This window comes from Gorilla gorilla, chromosome 9 (genome assembly GCF_029281585.2).
Source record: "Gorilla gorilla gorilla isolate KB3781 chromosome 9, NHGRI_mGorGor1-v2.1_pri, whole genome shotgun sequence".
NCBI lineage: Eukaryota > Metazoa > Chordata > Mammalia > Primates > Hominidae > Gorilla > Gorilla gorilla.
Window position 1 is genome coordinate 142,289,929 of NC_073233.2, and position 17,676 is coordinate 142,307,604.

At 45.7% G+C, this 17,676-nt stretch overlaps 1 protein-coding gene across 5 annotated transcripts in view; it reads left to right on the forward strand.

The window, feature by feature from the left end:
- The first annotated feature begins 9,202 nt into the window (after positions 1 to 9,202).
- Positions 9,203 to 17,676, forward strand: part of GLB1L2 (galactosidase beta 1 like 2) — a 47,408-nt gene continuing 38,934 nt past the window's right edge. The window contains exon 1 of one of the 5 annotated variants that reach the window (XM_031016003.3): positions 9,203 to 9,456. In XM_031016003.3, coding sequence (XP_030871863.3) covers positions 9,371 to 9,456 — 86 coding nt within the window. In that variant the 5' untranslated portion in view covers positions 9,203 to 9,370. The remainder of the gene's footprint in view (positions 9,457 to 17,676) is intronic. The other 4 variants (XM_063693696.1, XM_031016001.3, XM_031016002.3 and 1 more) reach the window with 4 other exon arrangements.

Consider the following 17,676-nt stretch of genomic DNA (forward strand, 5'->3'; position numbering starts at 1 on the left):
GAACATTTTACGAAAGTGGAATCGAATATGTGACCCTTTGTGTTTGGCTTCTTTCATGTAGCTTAACGTTTTCAAGCTTCATGGATGCTGTAGCATGTATATTCTATCCTTTTTCATGGCTGAATAATGTTCCATTGTATGGATACATAGCATTTTGTTTATCCATTCATCAGTGGATGATTATTTGAGTTGTTTCCACTTTTTGGATATTATGAATAATGCTACTATGAATATTCATGCACAAGTTTTTGTGTGGTCGTATGTTTTCCATCCTCTTGGTTATATACGTGGAAGAGGAATTGCTGGCTCATACGGTAATTCTGTGTTTAACTTTTCCATAAAGCATTAAACTGTTTCCAAAGTGCCTGCAGCACTTTACATTCCCACCAACAAGGTATTAGCTTTCTAAGTTCGCCACGTCCTCACCAACACTTGTTTTTAAGCTCTCTTTTTGATTACAGCCATCCTAGTGAGTATGAAATGTTATTTCACTGTGGTTTTGATTTGCATTTCCCTAAAAACTTGTCCGCTTAAACATTGAATCCAAACATGTAACAATGAAGTCATGCAATTGGACTTTAAGATAACAAAAATTGGCTGGGCGCGGTGGCTCATGCCTGTAATCCCAGCACTTTGAAAGGCCAAGGTGAATGCATCACCTGAGGTCAGGCGTTTGTGACCAGCCTGGCCAACGTGGTGAAACCCCGTCTCTACTAAACACATACACACGCGTGCACACACATACACACACACACACAAAATTAGTCGGCCTGGTGGTGGGTGCATGTAATCCCAGCTACTTGGGAGGCTGAGGCAGGAGAATTGCTTGAACCCAGGAGGCGGAGCTTGCAGTGAGCGGAGATGGCACCACTGCACTCCAGCCTGGGCGACAGAGCGAGACCCCGTCTAAAAAAAAAAAAAGTAATCTCTTAAATTGTATGTCATTTCAGCTTTCATTTCCACAGAAAGGTGGTAGTGTTTTTCATCAGGTGTCATGGAAGAATAACTTCTCTCTGGCCATATCAATGGATTTACTTCTTCAGCACATTCCAGCAAATAAATCATTAGTTGCTTGTAAGGCCTGTGTTGCTGTTATTCTCTGCAAAGTATAATATTAAGCCTTTTTTTTTCTTTTTTGCTGAAGCTTTTTAAAAAGCATGTATTAGTTGCTATTCAACCTTTCTGAATGTCTTGCATAAAGTAAAGAGACAAGAGAGTTTCAAAATCTTTTTTATGTCGTGTACTTTGTTTTTGGTTGAAGAGGCCCTACCTTATACTGTGCTGAAATTTCCTGCTAAATACAGAGCTAAAAGTCGTGAATGAAGCAATTATACATCTGTAATTCCTAAGCCACTTATGGCCTTAGCCATGTTTGTTCTTTCTTTGCCAATGACAATTGCATGGCAACTTTATATCCTAATTTTTCATTTCATAACTATTTCTTGGGTTGCTGTGCTATACTCAGAAATCATGGCAAAGAATAAACGAGAAGAACTGTTAAAGTTTTCGTTAATCTACCATACCAAACTTAATCTACCGTACCAAACTTTAAGGCAACTTCTATTTGTTTCTGCATGCCCAAATATCTGATATACAAGACATGGATATTTTAATAATATCACTGATGATACACAGTAAAATATAATTCAGGAAAACATAGTTTAGTAGCATGTTTTGTAGAAGGAGCTTTGTACCTTGAAGTCATAACTTGGGCAGATTTAAACAATTCTTTGGCAGCCAAAAAACTACTGAAAATACCAGCATATAGCAATTATTCTGAGAAGCTTTTTATTTAGTCTCTGCAGACTCAAAGCTATAAGAAATTATCTTTTAAAAGTGTTATTATAAATCTGTCTTTTGAAGTTAGATTAGTGAGAACATAATGTGCCTAATTTTTGCCTACCACTGTCATTTTTTCTTTGCACCTTGTCTGCTTTGTTCTGTCTGAACTGAAAATGATTTATCGTAGATGTAGCTGCACATAATTTTGGAGATTTGCCTTCTCATGAAATTTGAGGTGGCAAGAATCCCCAAAGAAGACTTTTTCTTCAAAGATTCATGGCCTGAATGATATTAAATAATAACAATAAATTTGGTATAAACCGCATTTTTATAAAAAACACATGCATGTTGTTTAGTGTAATAAATGGTACTCATCAAGCAATTCTAAAATGATAGAAATTGTGATATAACAATCTTTATTATGTTAATATATATTTATTATACATTTAAATTTATAATTCATATGATATAAAATGTTTATATATTTTATACTACATTTTATATTTTAAAAACATATTTTCTATACATTGTTGGCTTAAAGAGGATATCATATTCTTCCCAAAGTTATAAAGTTATAAAGCTAATACACTCTCTCCACATTCACATGAGCTGTCAATCTGTTTCCTTAGGTGCTTCAACATTTGAAAGTTCTTAATAATTGTTTTTGGACATTAAATCAACAGTTTTTATAATAATCAATAATTGCTTTATTTCACTTTAACTTGTTGATAACATTTTAATGTTTCACTTTATGTTACATCTCAAATGCATACTTGCATTTCAAAGTGAATACAGTCGTCCTGCAGCATCCGTGGGGGACCAGTTCCACCATCTGCTATGGATACCGGAATCCACAGGTGCTCAAGTCCCTGATATGAAATGAGGCAGTATTTGCATATAATCTATGCACGTTCACTTGTATCCTTTCAATCATCTTGAGATTATTTATAATACTTAATACAATGTAAATGCTATGTAAATAGTGTTATACCGTATTGTTCAGGGAATAATGACAGGAAAAAAGTTTGTACATGTTCAGTACAGATGTGTTTTCTTTGTAGTTTTCTTCGTAGTTTTCTTCGTTTTAATTTAAAAATGTATGGGTACATAGTAGGTGTATATATTTATGGAGTGCATGAGGTATTTTGATACAGGCGTGCAATGTGTAATAATCACATCAAGGTAAATGGGGCGTCCATCCCCTCAAGCATTTATCCTTTCTTTGTGTTACAAACCATCCAATTATACTCCCATGTAAACGTACTCTCTCTCTCTGTCGCCCAGGCTGGAGTGCAGTGGCGCGATCTTGGCTCACTGCAACCTCCCAGGTTCAAGCAATTCTCCTGCCTCTGCCTCCTGAGTAGCTGGGATTACAGCCACGCTCCACCATGCCCGGCTAATTTTTGTATTTTTAGTAGAGATGGGGTTTCACCATGTTGGTCAGACTGGTCTTGAACTCCTGACCTTGTGATCCACCCGCCTTGGCCTCCCAAAGTGCTGGGATTAGAGGCGTGAGCCACCGTGCCTGGCCTCCCACAGTTATTTTTAAATGTACGATAAGTTATTGTTGATTGTAGTTACCCTGTTACTACCTATTAGATACTAGATCTTATTCATTCTATCTAAATTCTATCTAAATTAGATACTAGATCTTATTCATTCTATCTAAATATATTTTTGTACCCATTAACTATCCCCACTCCCTCCACTCTAGATGTGAATTTTTTACAAAAAAACATTTTAATCCATGGTTGGTTGAATCCACAGATGCAGAACCCACAGATACAGAGGGGTAAGTGTGTTCTGATATTAACAACAAATTCCGGTGACACACCTCACTCTCACATCTGGCAGGGTTACGACGTGGATTTGAAATTAACCTCAGTGATCACTCTGTTGTCAAGAGTTCAGTGAGGACTTAAACTATCTCATATGCTCCAACCTAAAGCTAATCCCTTCACTTGGTCACCTTGTCCCTACACTTTACCTCCTCAAGGGTTTCACAACAGAAATTCTCTACGGTCTGTCCTACCTCACCAGTTTTGTCTGCTGATCAAGATCACTATCAGCATACAAGCATGCTGTAGTAGAAATGAAAATAGAACACAGCTCTTGATTCATTTCCCTCTTCTGCCCCAGTTACCATCCCATTTATGTATTCCTTTCTTATTTATTTATTTATTTTTGAGATGGAGTTTTGCTCTTATTGCCCAAGCTATAGTGCAGTAGTGTGATCTCGGCTCACTGCAACCTCTGCCTCCCTGGTTCAAGTGATTCTCCTGCCTCAGCCTCCCGAGTAGCTGGGATTACAGGCACCCACCACCACGCCCAGCTAAGTTTTGTATTTTTAGTAGAGATGGAGTTTCACCATATTGGCCAGGCTGGTCTTGAACTCCTGACCTCAGGTGATCCACCCGCCTCGGCCTCCTAAATTGCTGGGATTGAAGGCGTAAACTACTGCACCCAGCCTATGTGTCCCCTTTCTAGCCTATATTCTCGAAAGAGTCATCTACATTAATGGTCTTAGATTTCTCTTCACCCTTCCTTCCCGAACCCATTCCAGTTGGCTTCCCAAATCCCATGACCCCCAACTCCACCCAAGCTGCCTGTGTCCAGTTCACCAACATTTACCACATACTAAGTCCACGGGTCGATCCTCAGTGTTGCTTTAACCTCACCTGTTGGTGGCATGGTTCCTTGCCTTTTCTCGGTGTTAGGTGTGCCAGGGCTTGTCCCCATCCCCTTTCTCGGTCTGCACTTTGTTAATTGTTGCAGGTTCTTGCCTTTAAATACCAACTCTCTGTCAACTCCTAAATTCGTATCTCCATCCCAAACCTCTTTCTGGACCATCAGGATTGATGTTCAGCAGCCTGTGTGGTGTCTCCACTCCACTCCACTCAACGCAGCAGGTCCAAGCTGAGCTACTGATGTCCCCCGGAAACTTGCCCATGACCTTCCCCATCTCAGGTCACAGCGACAAGCACTTCTTGTTTCTCAGGCCCAGCCTGTGGGGGACATTCTTAAGCCCCCTTTATTTCTCTCCCCCTACAAACAATCCACGAATTGCAACAACCCTCTCATGTCTGCTTTCCGAATACTCCCAGAAATTCAACACTTCTCACTACCTCCACCGCTGTCCCCTGAGCCAGCATCGTCTCCCATATGGATTACTGCATGGCACCAGTGATCCTTCTAAGTTATCATCACCGCCATGTTCAAACCATGCAGTGGCTCCCATTTCATTCAGAGTCAAAGCCCTGCTCTTAAAGGCCCTGCATGGTCAGGCCCCTGTATCTCTCTGTCCTCGTCTCCTGCCTTCTTGCCATCACCTCCCACGCTGTCCTCCTAGCCTTTCCTTGGACACCAGGGACACCAGGTCATGCTCCTTCCTGAGGGCCTTGGTACGAGCTGCTCTGTCTGCTTGGACAGTGCTTCCTCCAGGTTCTATCTTGGTTCGCTTGCATGGAGAACTCCCACTGTGTTCCGATCTTTGTTCAGCTAATGTCTTTCCCGGGAGACCGCCTCTCTGCAGACCCCTCCTCACCGCATTCCCAGTCCTCCTTCCCTTATTACTTTTTTTTTTTTTTTTGAGATGGAGTCTCGCTCTGTTGCCCGGGCTGGAGTGCAGTGGAATGATCTTGGCTCACTGCAGCCTCCACTTTCAGGGTTCAAGCAATTTCTGGCTAATTTTTGTATTTTTAGTAGAGACGGGGTTTCACCATGTTGGCCAGACTGGTCTTGAACACCTGACCTCAAATGATCTGCCTGTCTCAGCCTCTCAAAGTGCTGGGATTACAGGCATGAGTCACTGGGCCTGGCCCCCTTATTACTTTTTAAATTTTTGCAATGGAGTTTACTACCTTTGAATATACTCTACAGTTTACTTATTCATTCTGTTAAGTTTTGTTGTCTTTCTTCCCTAGCTAGAACAGAAATTTCAAAGAGAAGAGATCTTTGTTCTGTCCACTGATACATCCCAAGCATGTGAAACAGTGTTCAGTATGTTGTTTATGGTCATTACAATTTGTCATTTACTTTTTAATAAATACAATGCTGCAGAATTAGATCTTTGGCTATTAGGCCTTCAAAGGCTGAGCCTGAAAAATGATAGTTTAGGCTTGGTAAGGCCAAAGATCAAGTTCTGTGCATCCCTGTCGGATGTGCACAGGCTCCTTCCAGTCCCACTCACATATCTTTGGGGCTGAAAAGCTTTGTCTACTTCCTTTAACTTAAATCTGCCTTCTCTTTTCTTTTTCCTAGGCCAAATCTCCATTCCAGGACTTTCTATTTTGTTTTGGCTAGGGTTGAAATGGCCCTCATTTATTCCCAGGAATTCTCCTGTGCTCTGAATTTCTTTGTTCAAGACCCCTGGCAACTTGACATCATAACTGGACTTTGCTTCTCCTGAGGGGAGGGTGGATGGGGGTTGCTGGACAAGAGGTGTCTGCCCATAAGGAGGAGGTGGGGAGGAGAGGGTTATATCTTGGTCCAGGGGCCCAAGTGACTGTACTATCATAGAAGCCACATTTTTCATCTTATTCTCATGACTAAAAGAAATTTTGCCAACGTTCTCCTAAAATTCAGATATACTGTGTTTAAAGCATTAGCAGAGTGCCCTCAAAAATGAGTTACGTGAATGAATAACTGATCTGTAAACCTGTTACCTATTAAAAATAAAAAGTGAAACAGCAAATGAGACTAGTTTGACATGATCGCTTTTCCCACATGACTTCACTGTACTGATTTTGAGTGAGTGTGGTTTTTATTCTCCTGTGTGTGCATTTTGTATGTGTTTCGGTTTCCCACTGACTATCTGTGATACAGGAATTTTCAAGGAAGGAACTGTGCCCTCTGGGTCTGTTGGAGCTCTGACTTAGAGCAATGGACATGGCACACCAACAAGATTTAATTTTTTTAAAAAGCATTTCCTATATTTTCTAAACCCTGGACACTAGAAAGAAGGCCTGGGAAGAGGATGATTCCTGTGTACCAGGGATTCATTACCAAGCCAAGCACCTTGGCAGGCCACTTTTTTACCCCACTCTTATGCCAGCTCATGGTAACTGTAGCTTTTGTTCCCAGGGATTTGAGTATTTTCACTGTCTGCTTTGGGTTAAGATCACTAAACATTTTGGAAAGGAGACACTGAAGGAGTATCTTGCTAATGTTTTTTTTTTTTTTTTTTTATTGAGATGGAGTCTCACTCTGTCGCCCAGGCTGGAGTGCAGTGGCACGATCTCGGCTCGCTGCAAGCTCCGCCTCCTGGGTTCACGCCATTCTCCTGCCTCAGCCTCTTGAGTAGCTGGGACTACAGGCGCCCGCCACTACGCCCGGCTAATTTTTGTATTTTTAGTAGAGATGGGGTTTCACCGTGTTAGCCAGGATGGTCTCGATCCCCTGACCTCGTGATCTGCCCGCCTCGGCCTCCCGAAGTGCTGGGATTCAGGCTTGAGCCACCGCGCCCGGCCTAATGTTTTAAAAAACAAAAGTCTCAGGCTGGAAATGGTGACTCACGCCTGTAATCCCAGCACTTTGGGAGGCCGAGGCTGGCGGATTACTTGAGGTCAGGGGTTTGAGACCAGCCTGGCCAACATGGTGAAACCCCGTCTCTACTAAAAATACAAAAATTAGCCGGGGAAGGTGGTGGGTGCCTGCAGTCCCACCTATTCGGGAGACTGAGGCAGGAGAATAGCTTGCATCCCGGGAGGCATTGCAGTGAGCTGAGATTGCACCACTGCACTCCAGCCTGGGTAACAGAGTGAGACTGTCCCAAAAAAAAAAAAAAGTCTCAGCCTATGAGCAAGACGCATCTCGGGTTAGTGCTAACTTTGTAGCATTCTGTGGTATCATTAAGCCCAGATAAAGTAAAATTGTTCCTAGACTGTGAGCAGGGTGTGTCCTTAGTTCTGAACTTCCCACAAGGTTAAGGGGAAATTTTTTTGAAAACACTCAGTTATGTATATTTTTCTCGCACAAATAAAAACGAAGGATACAAGGGTGGGCCAAGGAGTTCACGGTTTTCACAACCCATGTTAAGTTTTTGCTAACGTTTGAAGAAAAATGGAGATGCTGGTATTGCTTAAACCATTTGAGAATTCCCTTATATTTGATAGGTTCTGCTACTGTTCAACGTGACCAGAAGTGAGAGGATGAATGTGGGGTGCATGTCTTTCGGATGGTCCCCTGCAGGCAAAGGGGCTAGCCTTTGACAATTTCTCCACACGCTTCGCGGCTAGCTGGTATTCCGATTAAACCAACATGTTTCCATCACAGACTTCATAGCCATCAAGCAATCATAGCCTTACCCAATGGAGAAAAGGAGCGGGCGTGGAGCGCGTCCACGGGAGTGCGCCTCCCTCTGCGCGCCTCTGGGAATGTTTGCGGTGCTTAAGTCAGACCCGGATTGCTCCAAGCCCAGCTTATCCTCCCCAGTTCTGCCAGGGTTTTTTTCCTCTTGTTTGTTCGTTTGTTTTTGCCTCTCTTTGATTTAACTTTTGCTCCTTGACTAAATATGTGCTTAACGCTAGACAAAGGACACTTCATACCCAAGTCTGTGTCTTTGTTCCAAGATCTGCAATTTCATTTGGTTCCTGTCGGCTTTACAAGTTCAAAACTATGCCCCCGTTTAGGAAATGAATTCAAAGCATGCGGCAAGGGAGACATTCGACAAACCCGGATGCTCTGGAAGACGTTGCCCTTCCTCGAGTTTCTTTCAGTAAAATCTGAATTTTGTTCCCGGGAGGAGTTGGGTTTGTGATTGCTACAGTGTAAGTTGCACCGAAATACTACACCATGTTCTTTGGGACATACATTCTGTTTCAGGATAAGAATGATATTCTTCCTTTCCTAAAATGTGAGAGTTTCATATGGACCTTTTTAAAATAAAAAATTGGAAGCCCTTGGAGTCAAGGCCAGAGTAAGACTCGCAGAAACCAAAGACAGAAAATATTTGGAACCCCCCTCCTCAGACATGAACCACACCGAAATGTGTCCAGATACAATTCTTCAAAATCCTGGCTTTTCACAGGATGACTTATTATTGAAAAAGTTGTTTGCTTCAGAATCTGAATTGTTTTAAAAGATTCTGTTGGTTGCCCCTGCTTTGCGGACGCCTTTTGTACGTTCTTCCTGATGTAGCGCTGCGAGGGGCGACTTTACCTCGGCGTTTGACAGGTACGCAGCATTCCCGCACCCGCCTGCGCCTCGCGAGCAGAAAGACGGCGGACTCTGCACCGCTCCACGACACTGGGGACCCGCCCCGGCCAGACCCCTCCCCTACCGAGACCTTGTCCCCGCCCCGCCAGCCCCGCCCCCGCCGGCCCCCTCTCCTACCGAGACCTCGTCCCCGCCCACCAGCTCCGCCCCGCCCCCCCGACAGAGGCCCCGCCCCGGCCCCGGCCAGCCCCGCCCCTGCTTGCGCGAGGCCTAGGACTGCAGACGCGGAGCCGCGAGCCCCAGCCAATGAGCGCCGGCGGGCCGGTTGCCCAGGCGACCAGCGCGCGGCTCCGCCCCCCGCGCCGAGGCTCCCGCGCGCGGCTGAGTGCGGACTGGAGTGGGAACCCGGGTCCCCGCGCTTAGAGAACACGCGATGACCACGTGGAGCCTCCGGCGGAGGCCGGGCCGCACGCTGGGACTCCTGCTGCTGGTCGCCTTGGGCTTCCTGGTGCTCCGCAGGTGAGAGAGAGCTTCGCGCAGCACCTGCCGGACCCCACATTCCCCAGCCCTCCGCACCTCGGGTTCTCTCCTCCCGCGACCCGCGAATCCCGAGTTCCCGGGGGGAGCAGCCCCAGCGGCTTCTTTCTGGGAGCTCCCCAATACCCCCGAGTTCCCCTGCGGCTCCAGGCTCTCTACTCCTGCGTCGCGATCCAGGCCTCTGGGCGACACCTGACGTGCCCTCGGGAGCCGGCGTCTGTGCCCTGAGCCGCCCACCCCGCCGCGCCTGTGGTGCCGGGCTCTGCCCCTCGTGGACGCCCGCAGCCCTCCAGCCGTCAGAGCCCTCTCAGACGCACCCCATCGCGGCCCCGTCCCCACTGCTCCGCGGAGAGCTCCCTCTGCTCTTCCCCCAGGTCCCCCTTTTCCTCCCGAGCCTCTGGGAGGCGCCTTATTCCGCAGAGGCCGGCGCTTCAGCCTGGCAGCTATGGTCTAGCCAGCTCGCCTGGCAGGGTCGTAAGAACAATGTCCGTGGGCCTCCAAGATCCCGGGCCGTGATTTATTTGCACAGTTCTAGGACTGATAGGTCGTCTCTCTCCACTTTCCCACCATTCACCTGTTACCGGCTCACCCTTTCCTCTCCCCCTTTTCCAAATGTTGTTTATGGCAAAGGAGTGGCTTCAGTGATACTGTGATTTACCCACAGCCTGTGAAAAAGTTTTCTGGGTGCCCTAGCCCAGCATTTTTCTAAACTGTGCTTATTTTAAGGATTCTACAGCCCTGACCCTATCTTTCAGGTCAGCACTTTCCATATTCAAAACCTCCAGTGGGAAGCCGACCGGCAGTATCGAATGAACTGAACGGTTGGAACTGGTGGCAGGCCCTACGCCGCTCGGCTTTGTCATTTGCTTCTTTTTTACTTAGAGAAATTAAGTTCTTAGTTTCTCTGCACTTCCCCTGGGAGATAGGGAAGTTTTTGATGGAGATAAATATCTGGAAGTCCTTTGTGGCCAGAAGAACACACTGACAAACTCTATGTTTACACCTTGTCAGGACTGGATGCTTGTTTCTGAGACAGTGGGGACGTCATGATATTGTTTGGGAGAAGGACGGATTTTCTTCTCATTCTGGGGCCCAGAAAACTTCAGGCATTTAATTTCTCCGGTTGTTCCCAAGATGTTTTCTGTCCTGCCTAAGATCTCTAAGCCATTCCTCTCTGAAGATTGGCCCTGGCTCCTGTGGGATGCTCAGCTTTCCTCCCTGTGCAAGGCTTATGCAAACCCCAGAAGAATTACTCAGAGCAGCGGCAGCAGATCCTCCTGCATACATCAGGGTAGCAAGGCGCACAAGCTGCCAAGAGAAAGGCTAGCGGCTGCAGGCCTGTTGTTGATCAGGGATATAGGAGTCTGTGCAGGGGACCCAGGCAGGTCACTATTTGGGGCAGCACTGTGGGCTTGAGATGGGCTGAGTGGCACACCCAAAAAGTCCCCAGGAAAAGGTATGTGAAGGAGGCTGAGGGTTTGCTATTGTTTGGTGGGACAGAGGTGAGGTGGCAGGGAGCTGACCTAGCTGGGAAGACGCCTGAGCTTCTTTGAGGTGAGGTAACTGTGTCCCCACCTAGGTGGGTGACCGCACTAGGAGTCAGTCTTGGGCCATTGGAGTGAGTGGAATGGCAACAGAGAATAAAGAGCTGCGACCAAATTCTGTGAAAACAGTTTGACGTGCCTGGGAAGGATGTTTTTCTTGCCTCTCCATCCTTCTAGCAGGTAGAACAGAAGCTCAAGGAGCTCTGAACCAAGTTCAGGGCCGTCTCTTCAGATCCTGTGGAATACGTGTCTTTTTGGCGTCTTTTTGATTTTTTCACCCTCATGGGTACATTCTGCCAATTCCTCCTGTCTGACTTGGGCTGGACACCAATGAGTATGAGTTGCTGTAATATCTCTGGAGGCAGGAGGAGAACACCCTCTTTGTCTTTCCCTCTTCCTGTCTTGCCCCAGCTCTGACTGGGTCATTAACTGAGTGGGAGGTGGGGCCTCTCCCAGCTGTTACCGGGGAGTGTTGAGGTGGTCAGTGGAATATAGGTCACGTGGAAACTGGCCACCAAGTTCACTCGTTGTGGAGCCGAGCTGTCAGGAGCAGCCCCTTTCCTGTAGCAGAAGGCAGGTATTTGGACAGTGGCTGGCATGGGCTGGGGGATGTTTGGCTATAGCTTTTCTTTTTTTCCATCAACTTTTCCTCGGGCTGGTTCACGGTCAGTCATAGCTGGTGGGTTACATCATATCAAAAGACTAGGATGACCGGGTTGACTTTTGGGGAGGATTTCAGTCTTAGAATTTTTATTTTTTATTTTTTTTAAGCTTAAACAGTGGTCTTTCTTAAAAATTACCTTTATTGCAGTTTAATTGTCATGCAACAAACTGCACATAGTTAACATGTACAATTTGATAAGCTTTGACATATATCTAAATCCAGCTGTGAATCTATCACCACAGTTAAGATTGTGAAAACAGCCACCAGCCCCCAAAGTTTCCATGTACCTCTCTGTCATCCCTCCCTCCTACTCCTCCCTGCTCCCCAGCCCCAAGCAACCACTGATCTGTTGCTCTCCGACACGATAGATTGGTTTGCATTTTCTAGTGTTTTATAGAATCGTAATCTTAAAGCATGTTCTCCTTTTTGGTCTGGCTTCTTTCACTCAGAGTATTATTTTGAGGTCTGCGATGCACGTATCAGTGCGAACCGTGCCTTTGAGCCAGTTGCCTTTCATTCTCTTCCTATTCCCACTCCATGGACACAAGAATGCCTGCTTGATATTATCTAAAGGCATGGTTCTCATTCATGATTTTTTCCTTAATATAAATGAATCACCGAGCAAAAGTACAGGCAACACTGCATCTCTCATACCTGAAATTTTAGCTGGGAAAGTTGGGAGAGGGGAAAGCCTTCAGGTGGGCAGCCAGCATCATGCTCCTAAGAGGTAAGTTCATTTCTTCTCTGAGGTCCGTCTCACACACTGCCCTGCCCTGCTGTTTTCTTTATTCCAGACCCCGAATTCTTCCTATAGAAAGGAAAAGGAGGAGATGTATCAAACTCTTTCTCCTGAACAAGGTGGCTAACTTAGCAATGCAGGTCACTTTTTTTTTTTGATCATGGCCAGTCCTGTCTTCCAAGGGTATGTGGCCAAATCATGCCTCTCCTCTGGAGCTTCTGGGAGGTAATTGATTTTATGGGCCTTGCCTATTCTAGGACTCTTCTCTGCTTGAGGCCTGAGTCATATTTCATGGAATGTTCAAACTCTTTGAACAGTGTTCCTTTCATCTTGTAGTAGTAAAGTTTTCAGCATCGGGGAAGTGTCTCCTTCAGCAGGTGATCACCTGTTGGATACAGGTGTTGAGGGGTGTCTGAATCACCCTGTGCTAGGAAGATCGAGTTGGCTCTGGGATTCTTACAGGACCATGCTAGCCACCAGCAGAAGGAGACCAGAGTTGTCTTGAGCAACCATAGTATTGGTATAGGTGTGATTCAAGGGAGGGACTGGGCTACTAAGAAGATTGGGGACAAAGAGCCTGGGCTGCAGAAATAGCAGAAAGTTGACCAAAGGGTTCTTCCCACCTTAAGGTAAGGAAGTGGCAAGTGAAATAAAAACATGTAGTCCTTGATGAAGTGATGCAGAGTTCCATGAGGTCATGTCAGACGCTCTTCTGGGAAGAATTCAGGAGATGCTGCAGCTTGCGGAGAAAGGTTTGAGAACATTTGGACCTGAAAAGGACTCTGGGGTCTAGGCACGTCCTCCCTCCCTCCCTCTCCACCATCACACGGCAGGGGCAGGGTTTTTTGGTGTCAATGCTGGGATATTTGCTGCTTCCTCTCCACTCAGTTTTAGCTTTTGCTTAAATCTATTGCTCTGGATATTAAAGACCGTATTGAAAAAGAGTTCTCATGGTGTGGATGTCTCCTGGGATAGAAAGGCAGCAGGTGTTTTTAGAGGCTCCTGCTAACGAGGTAGATATTTCTTGACTCGTGTCTGCCTGTTAGAGACTCCTTGTTGATACTGACAGCTTCTGTTCTTTGACACTCAGCAAAACAGTCAGTGGGCTTGTTCCTTTCAAGCATAGATTGTATTTTTTTCCCTTAAGAAGTTATTTTGTGAGTAGGCAATTAATGAACATGGTAAGTATTCAGAGTGTGAAGGGGAATAAAGTGAAAAGAAACTCCCACTCCTGGCCCCTAGGCTAGGCACCCTTCCCTATTCCCTATTCATATCAGCCGTTATTACTGATAATGGCTTCTTTCAGAAATATTCTATGCATATACAAGAAAATAGCTACACATATTATCCCACTTGTCCATTAGACACATAATTTACTTAAACAATCTTCTATTGATGGCCATCGATTGTTTGCAATCTTTTAGCTACTGTAAACAAAGCTGCTGCAGATATCTGTTGCATGTATTTCTATAAGTAGAATTGCTGACCGTAGGATAGATTCATTTTAAATCTTGATAGACATTTCCAAATAGTACATTTTATTTCTGTTGGATCAATGTAAAGGAGATTCTGAGCCGAACTCGATAGGGCCAAGTCGATTCTTGAGTCTTGTAAGAGCCAGTGCATCTCTTGTATATCTTCATAGATAAGTCCTATGTGGTGGATTAAAAAGATATTTAACATAGTTATGTTTTTCCGTATTTGTGATATCATTCATTTAGAGTCTACAAGCATCTCGAAGATCAGGGGCTTGTTATCAAGAGTAGAGGCTTTGTGTTATCTAACAGAGCTTTCTGTCTGGGTGAGACACAGTCCTTTTCCTGTTTATGATGCTGTCAATGGTCCCAAAGTACTGCAAAAGTACAGAGTCACAGAATGTTAGAACACTTTTTGTTGTTGTTATTGTTGTTATATGGTTGGTTAGAGTGAGGGGTTTTTGTTACTTTACTATTGGATCTCAAGGTTTTGGTCTAGTAAACTCTTCTTCATGTAATCAATTCCTACAGTCTTTAGGAAATAACTGCTCTCTGAACCACCAATAATGCTTCCGGGTCAGAGCCTGGATGTGAGGCCAGGGTGCCTGCCTTACCTGGGAGCCCTTTCAGAGGAAAAAGCAGAGGAGCTAGGATGGCAGGAGTGCTATGGACCTCTTGCTGGGGACCTCACATCTTTGCAAAATGCATATACTTGCCTTGGGAATGGCAGGCCCAAGCCCTTGGGCATATTTAATGCCTCTCCCAGCAAACAGGAGTCCAACACCTTGGGCCCAGACCAAGGAGCACATATAGAAAGCTGGGCCAGAAACAGGGACCGACTTCCATTTCCCTGAGGCTGAAGTTCTTGGAGTCCGGGGATTGGTCCAAGAGGCAATATTTTGGAGTAGAGGCATTAAGGGCACCATCTGGGCCAAAGAGTGAATAGTTCCTTCTTCAGGCCCTCAAATTCTTTTGCTGAGGGTGGAGAGAACATGGCTGAAGGCTGCTGGGACCAAAATATCCTCAAACAGACAGTTTAGGGCAGCAGGATGTCCAAGGAAGTTGAGCTTCATGGGAGCCTAGAACCAAACCAGAATCCTGAAAGTGATGAAGTCTGCACTGAAGACACATCCAAGTGAGGAATTCCCATGTGTTTGATGTCTTTGTGGGCAGCTGAACACACTTGCCATCACATGGTGGCCTCTGGCATGGCCACTTGGAGGAGGTGGAGGTGAGTGTTTTCTTGGTCAGGATCTTCATGGGATGCCCTGGATTTGGATTCAGTTGAACCTCTGTTTAGGGAGGCCCTAATAGGGCCACAGTGTACCTAAAAATTGAATTTGTAAGCTATCGTCTCAGATGAACAAGTATGTGAACACGTTATGTTATAGCATCAAAATAACCAGCCTTTGGGGCTGGCAAGGACTTATGTTCTGGGAATCGAAGGACAATGATTGCAATTCCTGACTCAGATACCAGCTTGCGTATGCTGGTGGCCAGCCTCGGACTGCGTGAGTGCTGCCTGGTCTCCACCGGCGGTCATCGTACTCTGGATGTTCACGGCGCTCTGGATGTTCTGCTGTGCCCAGTTGCATGGATCCTGGCCTATCTGTGTCTGGTCACACTCTGCATGGCAGACCAGAAAGAGATGACTGTGACCCCAGTGAGGCCTCCCAGCCGTACCATGACCCCAGTTCCTGATGAGTGTTTGCAGGATTGACGGGTGATGCAGGGATGGCCGCTGGCATGGCAGGACGCATTTCAAGCCTGGCACACTTCACTCAAGGAGATCCTTTCTGGTGGTGACAGGATCTGGCTCACCTCCCACCCAGCCGCCCTGCAAGATCCGCTCTGGAACTTGACAGCCAGTCCCATTCCCAGAAAGAGGTGGTGACCTTGCCACCTGCTCATCTGCCCTTTTCCATCCACTCACATCCGGGAGCACTTTTTACTACACCTGGAATCTCCTGCCTGCTGGGGCCTGCCCTGTACCCTTCATCCTCAGGACCCACCTCACCAGTCAAGGAAAAATTACTCCAGAGGGCTCCACCTCCCCCTGCTTCCTCACCACGGGGCACAGCAGAACTTGGTACCTATGTCCTCTGCTTCAGGTTTCCATTGCAACCAATTTTTGTGTCTGCAGCTTGCACAGCCTTCAGCACGAATAGTGCATGCCCCTTTTCCACTTGCCAAAAGGGAATTGGTGAGGATGGGCTGTAGAGGTCTTGTTAGGTTGTGCGCGGCCCCATCAGAAGTCCTGATGTGCCTGCCTTCCTCCAGGAACCTCACCTTGGACCATGACCACGGCCACCCTCTCCATCCAGGTGGAGGAGCAGAGCCTGACTCTGAGCAGAGCAGACCTGGGCACTGAGCACTGAATTCAGGGTCTGCTGTCCAGACTCTTCTAAGGCGGAAAAATCGCTTTGGATAAATGAAGTCAAGATACACAGGCAACAGAAATTCTAGGAGAAAATGTTAACATAAGCTCCAGTTCAAAAGAAGGCAGGTGTTCCTGGTTTCATCAGATAAAGATCCATCATGGATGAACTGCTCCCCAAGAAAAGTGACAGAAACACTCTGGGCTTCCTTAGGATTTGGTTAGCTGCTTGGTATCAAGCCTAATTTAGGGGTAAAGTCTTGCTGACCTTTAAACCAACCAACTCTAACCACACTGTTGATATTTCCTTTATTTTATTATTACTGAGTTACTCAGGAAATTATGGGGTTATTCTCCATCTTATGATTATTAGTATTAATGATCATTATTAGTGTTAATAACCATTTACATGATGCTTCGTTGTTTACGAAGCTCTAACTCGCATGGTGTCATTTACTTGCAGTGAATTCCTTGGAGAAACCCAACACTTATCATCCTCATTTTCTTGGTGAATTCATCCCTTTTAATAATGTGTTGACAACTTCTCTAGTAACCTACCAGAAAATTCCTATGAAGAAACAGTTGAATTCACCAGAATTTGGAATTGGATAACAGCTAGATTGTTTTTTATTCTTGTTGTTTATTTCATTCCTCTTGATATGCACTGAGAAGAACGTTTTATTCTAAAAATATAGAAAATGGTGTGTTATAAAGACACTAGCAAAGACAAGCTGTATCCAGGGAGGGAGTCTACGTAGTGTCCAGGGAGAAGACGCAGATTGGGCTTCTCGAGCTGTAACCTTGGGATTGGTTAGAATGCAGATTTTGATTCAGTAGGTCTCAAGTAAGGCTTAAGGTTTATGCATTTCTGAGAAGCTGCGGATGAAGACCTGGAAATCTGGTTGGTGGATAGAAGTTGTTGAATTGGGATGCCTCTTTCCAGGTGTCTGCACTTTGAGTCAGGTGGCTGTGACCCTGAGGGAGTTCAGAGGTGTGGCTGTCTATAGACCACACCTGGAGAAGTCAGCTTAGAGGGAGGTTTCCTGATCCTTAGTCATCAGCTAATCAAGGGGAGAGGTTAAAGGTGTTGGTTACTAGCAGGGACTGTGTTGGAATGTTGGTCAGAGAGGCTTCTCCAACCCTGCCTACACCTTTGCATTTAGCAGGGTGGGAAGTGGAGGCTCTCGCACCCATAAATAGACGTTAGGATAAGTAATGTGTGCTTTAATAAGAACTGGAGATTGTGCTTTTGAAGTTCTGGCTGGAGAATAAGGTTTGGTACCTGGTGGAATGATTGCTAAGTTGTATTGTCACTGTCTTTAAAAACAGTGATATTTTGTGTATGTGTGCATGTGCATGCGTGTGTGTATTTTCACCACCAGGTTGTCAAAATGCCCCTGTTT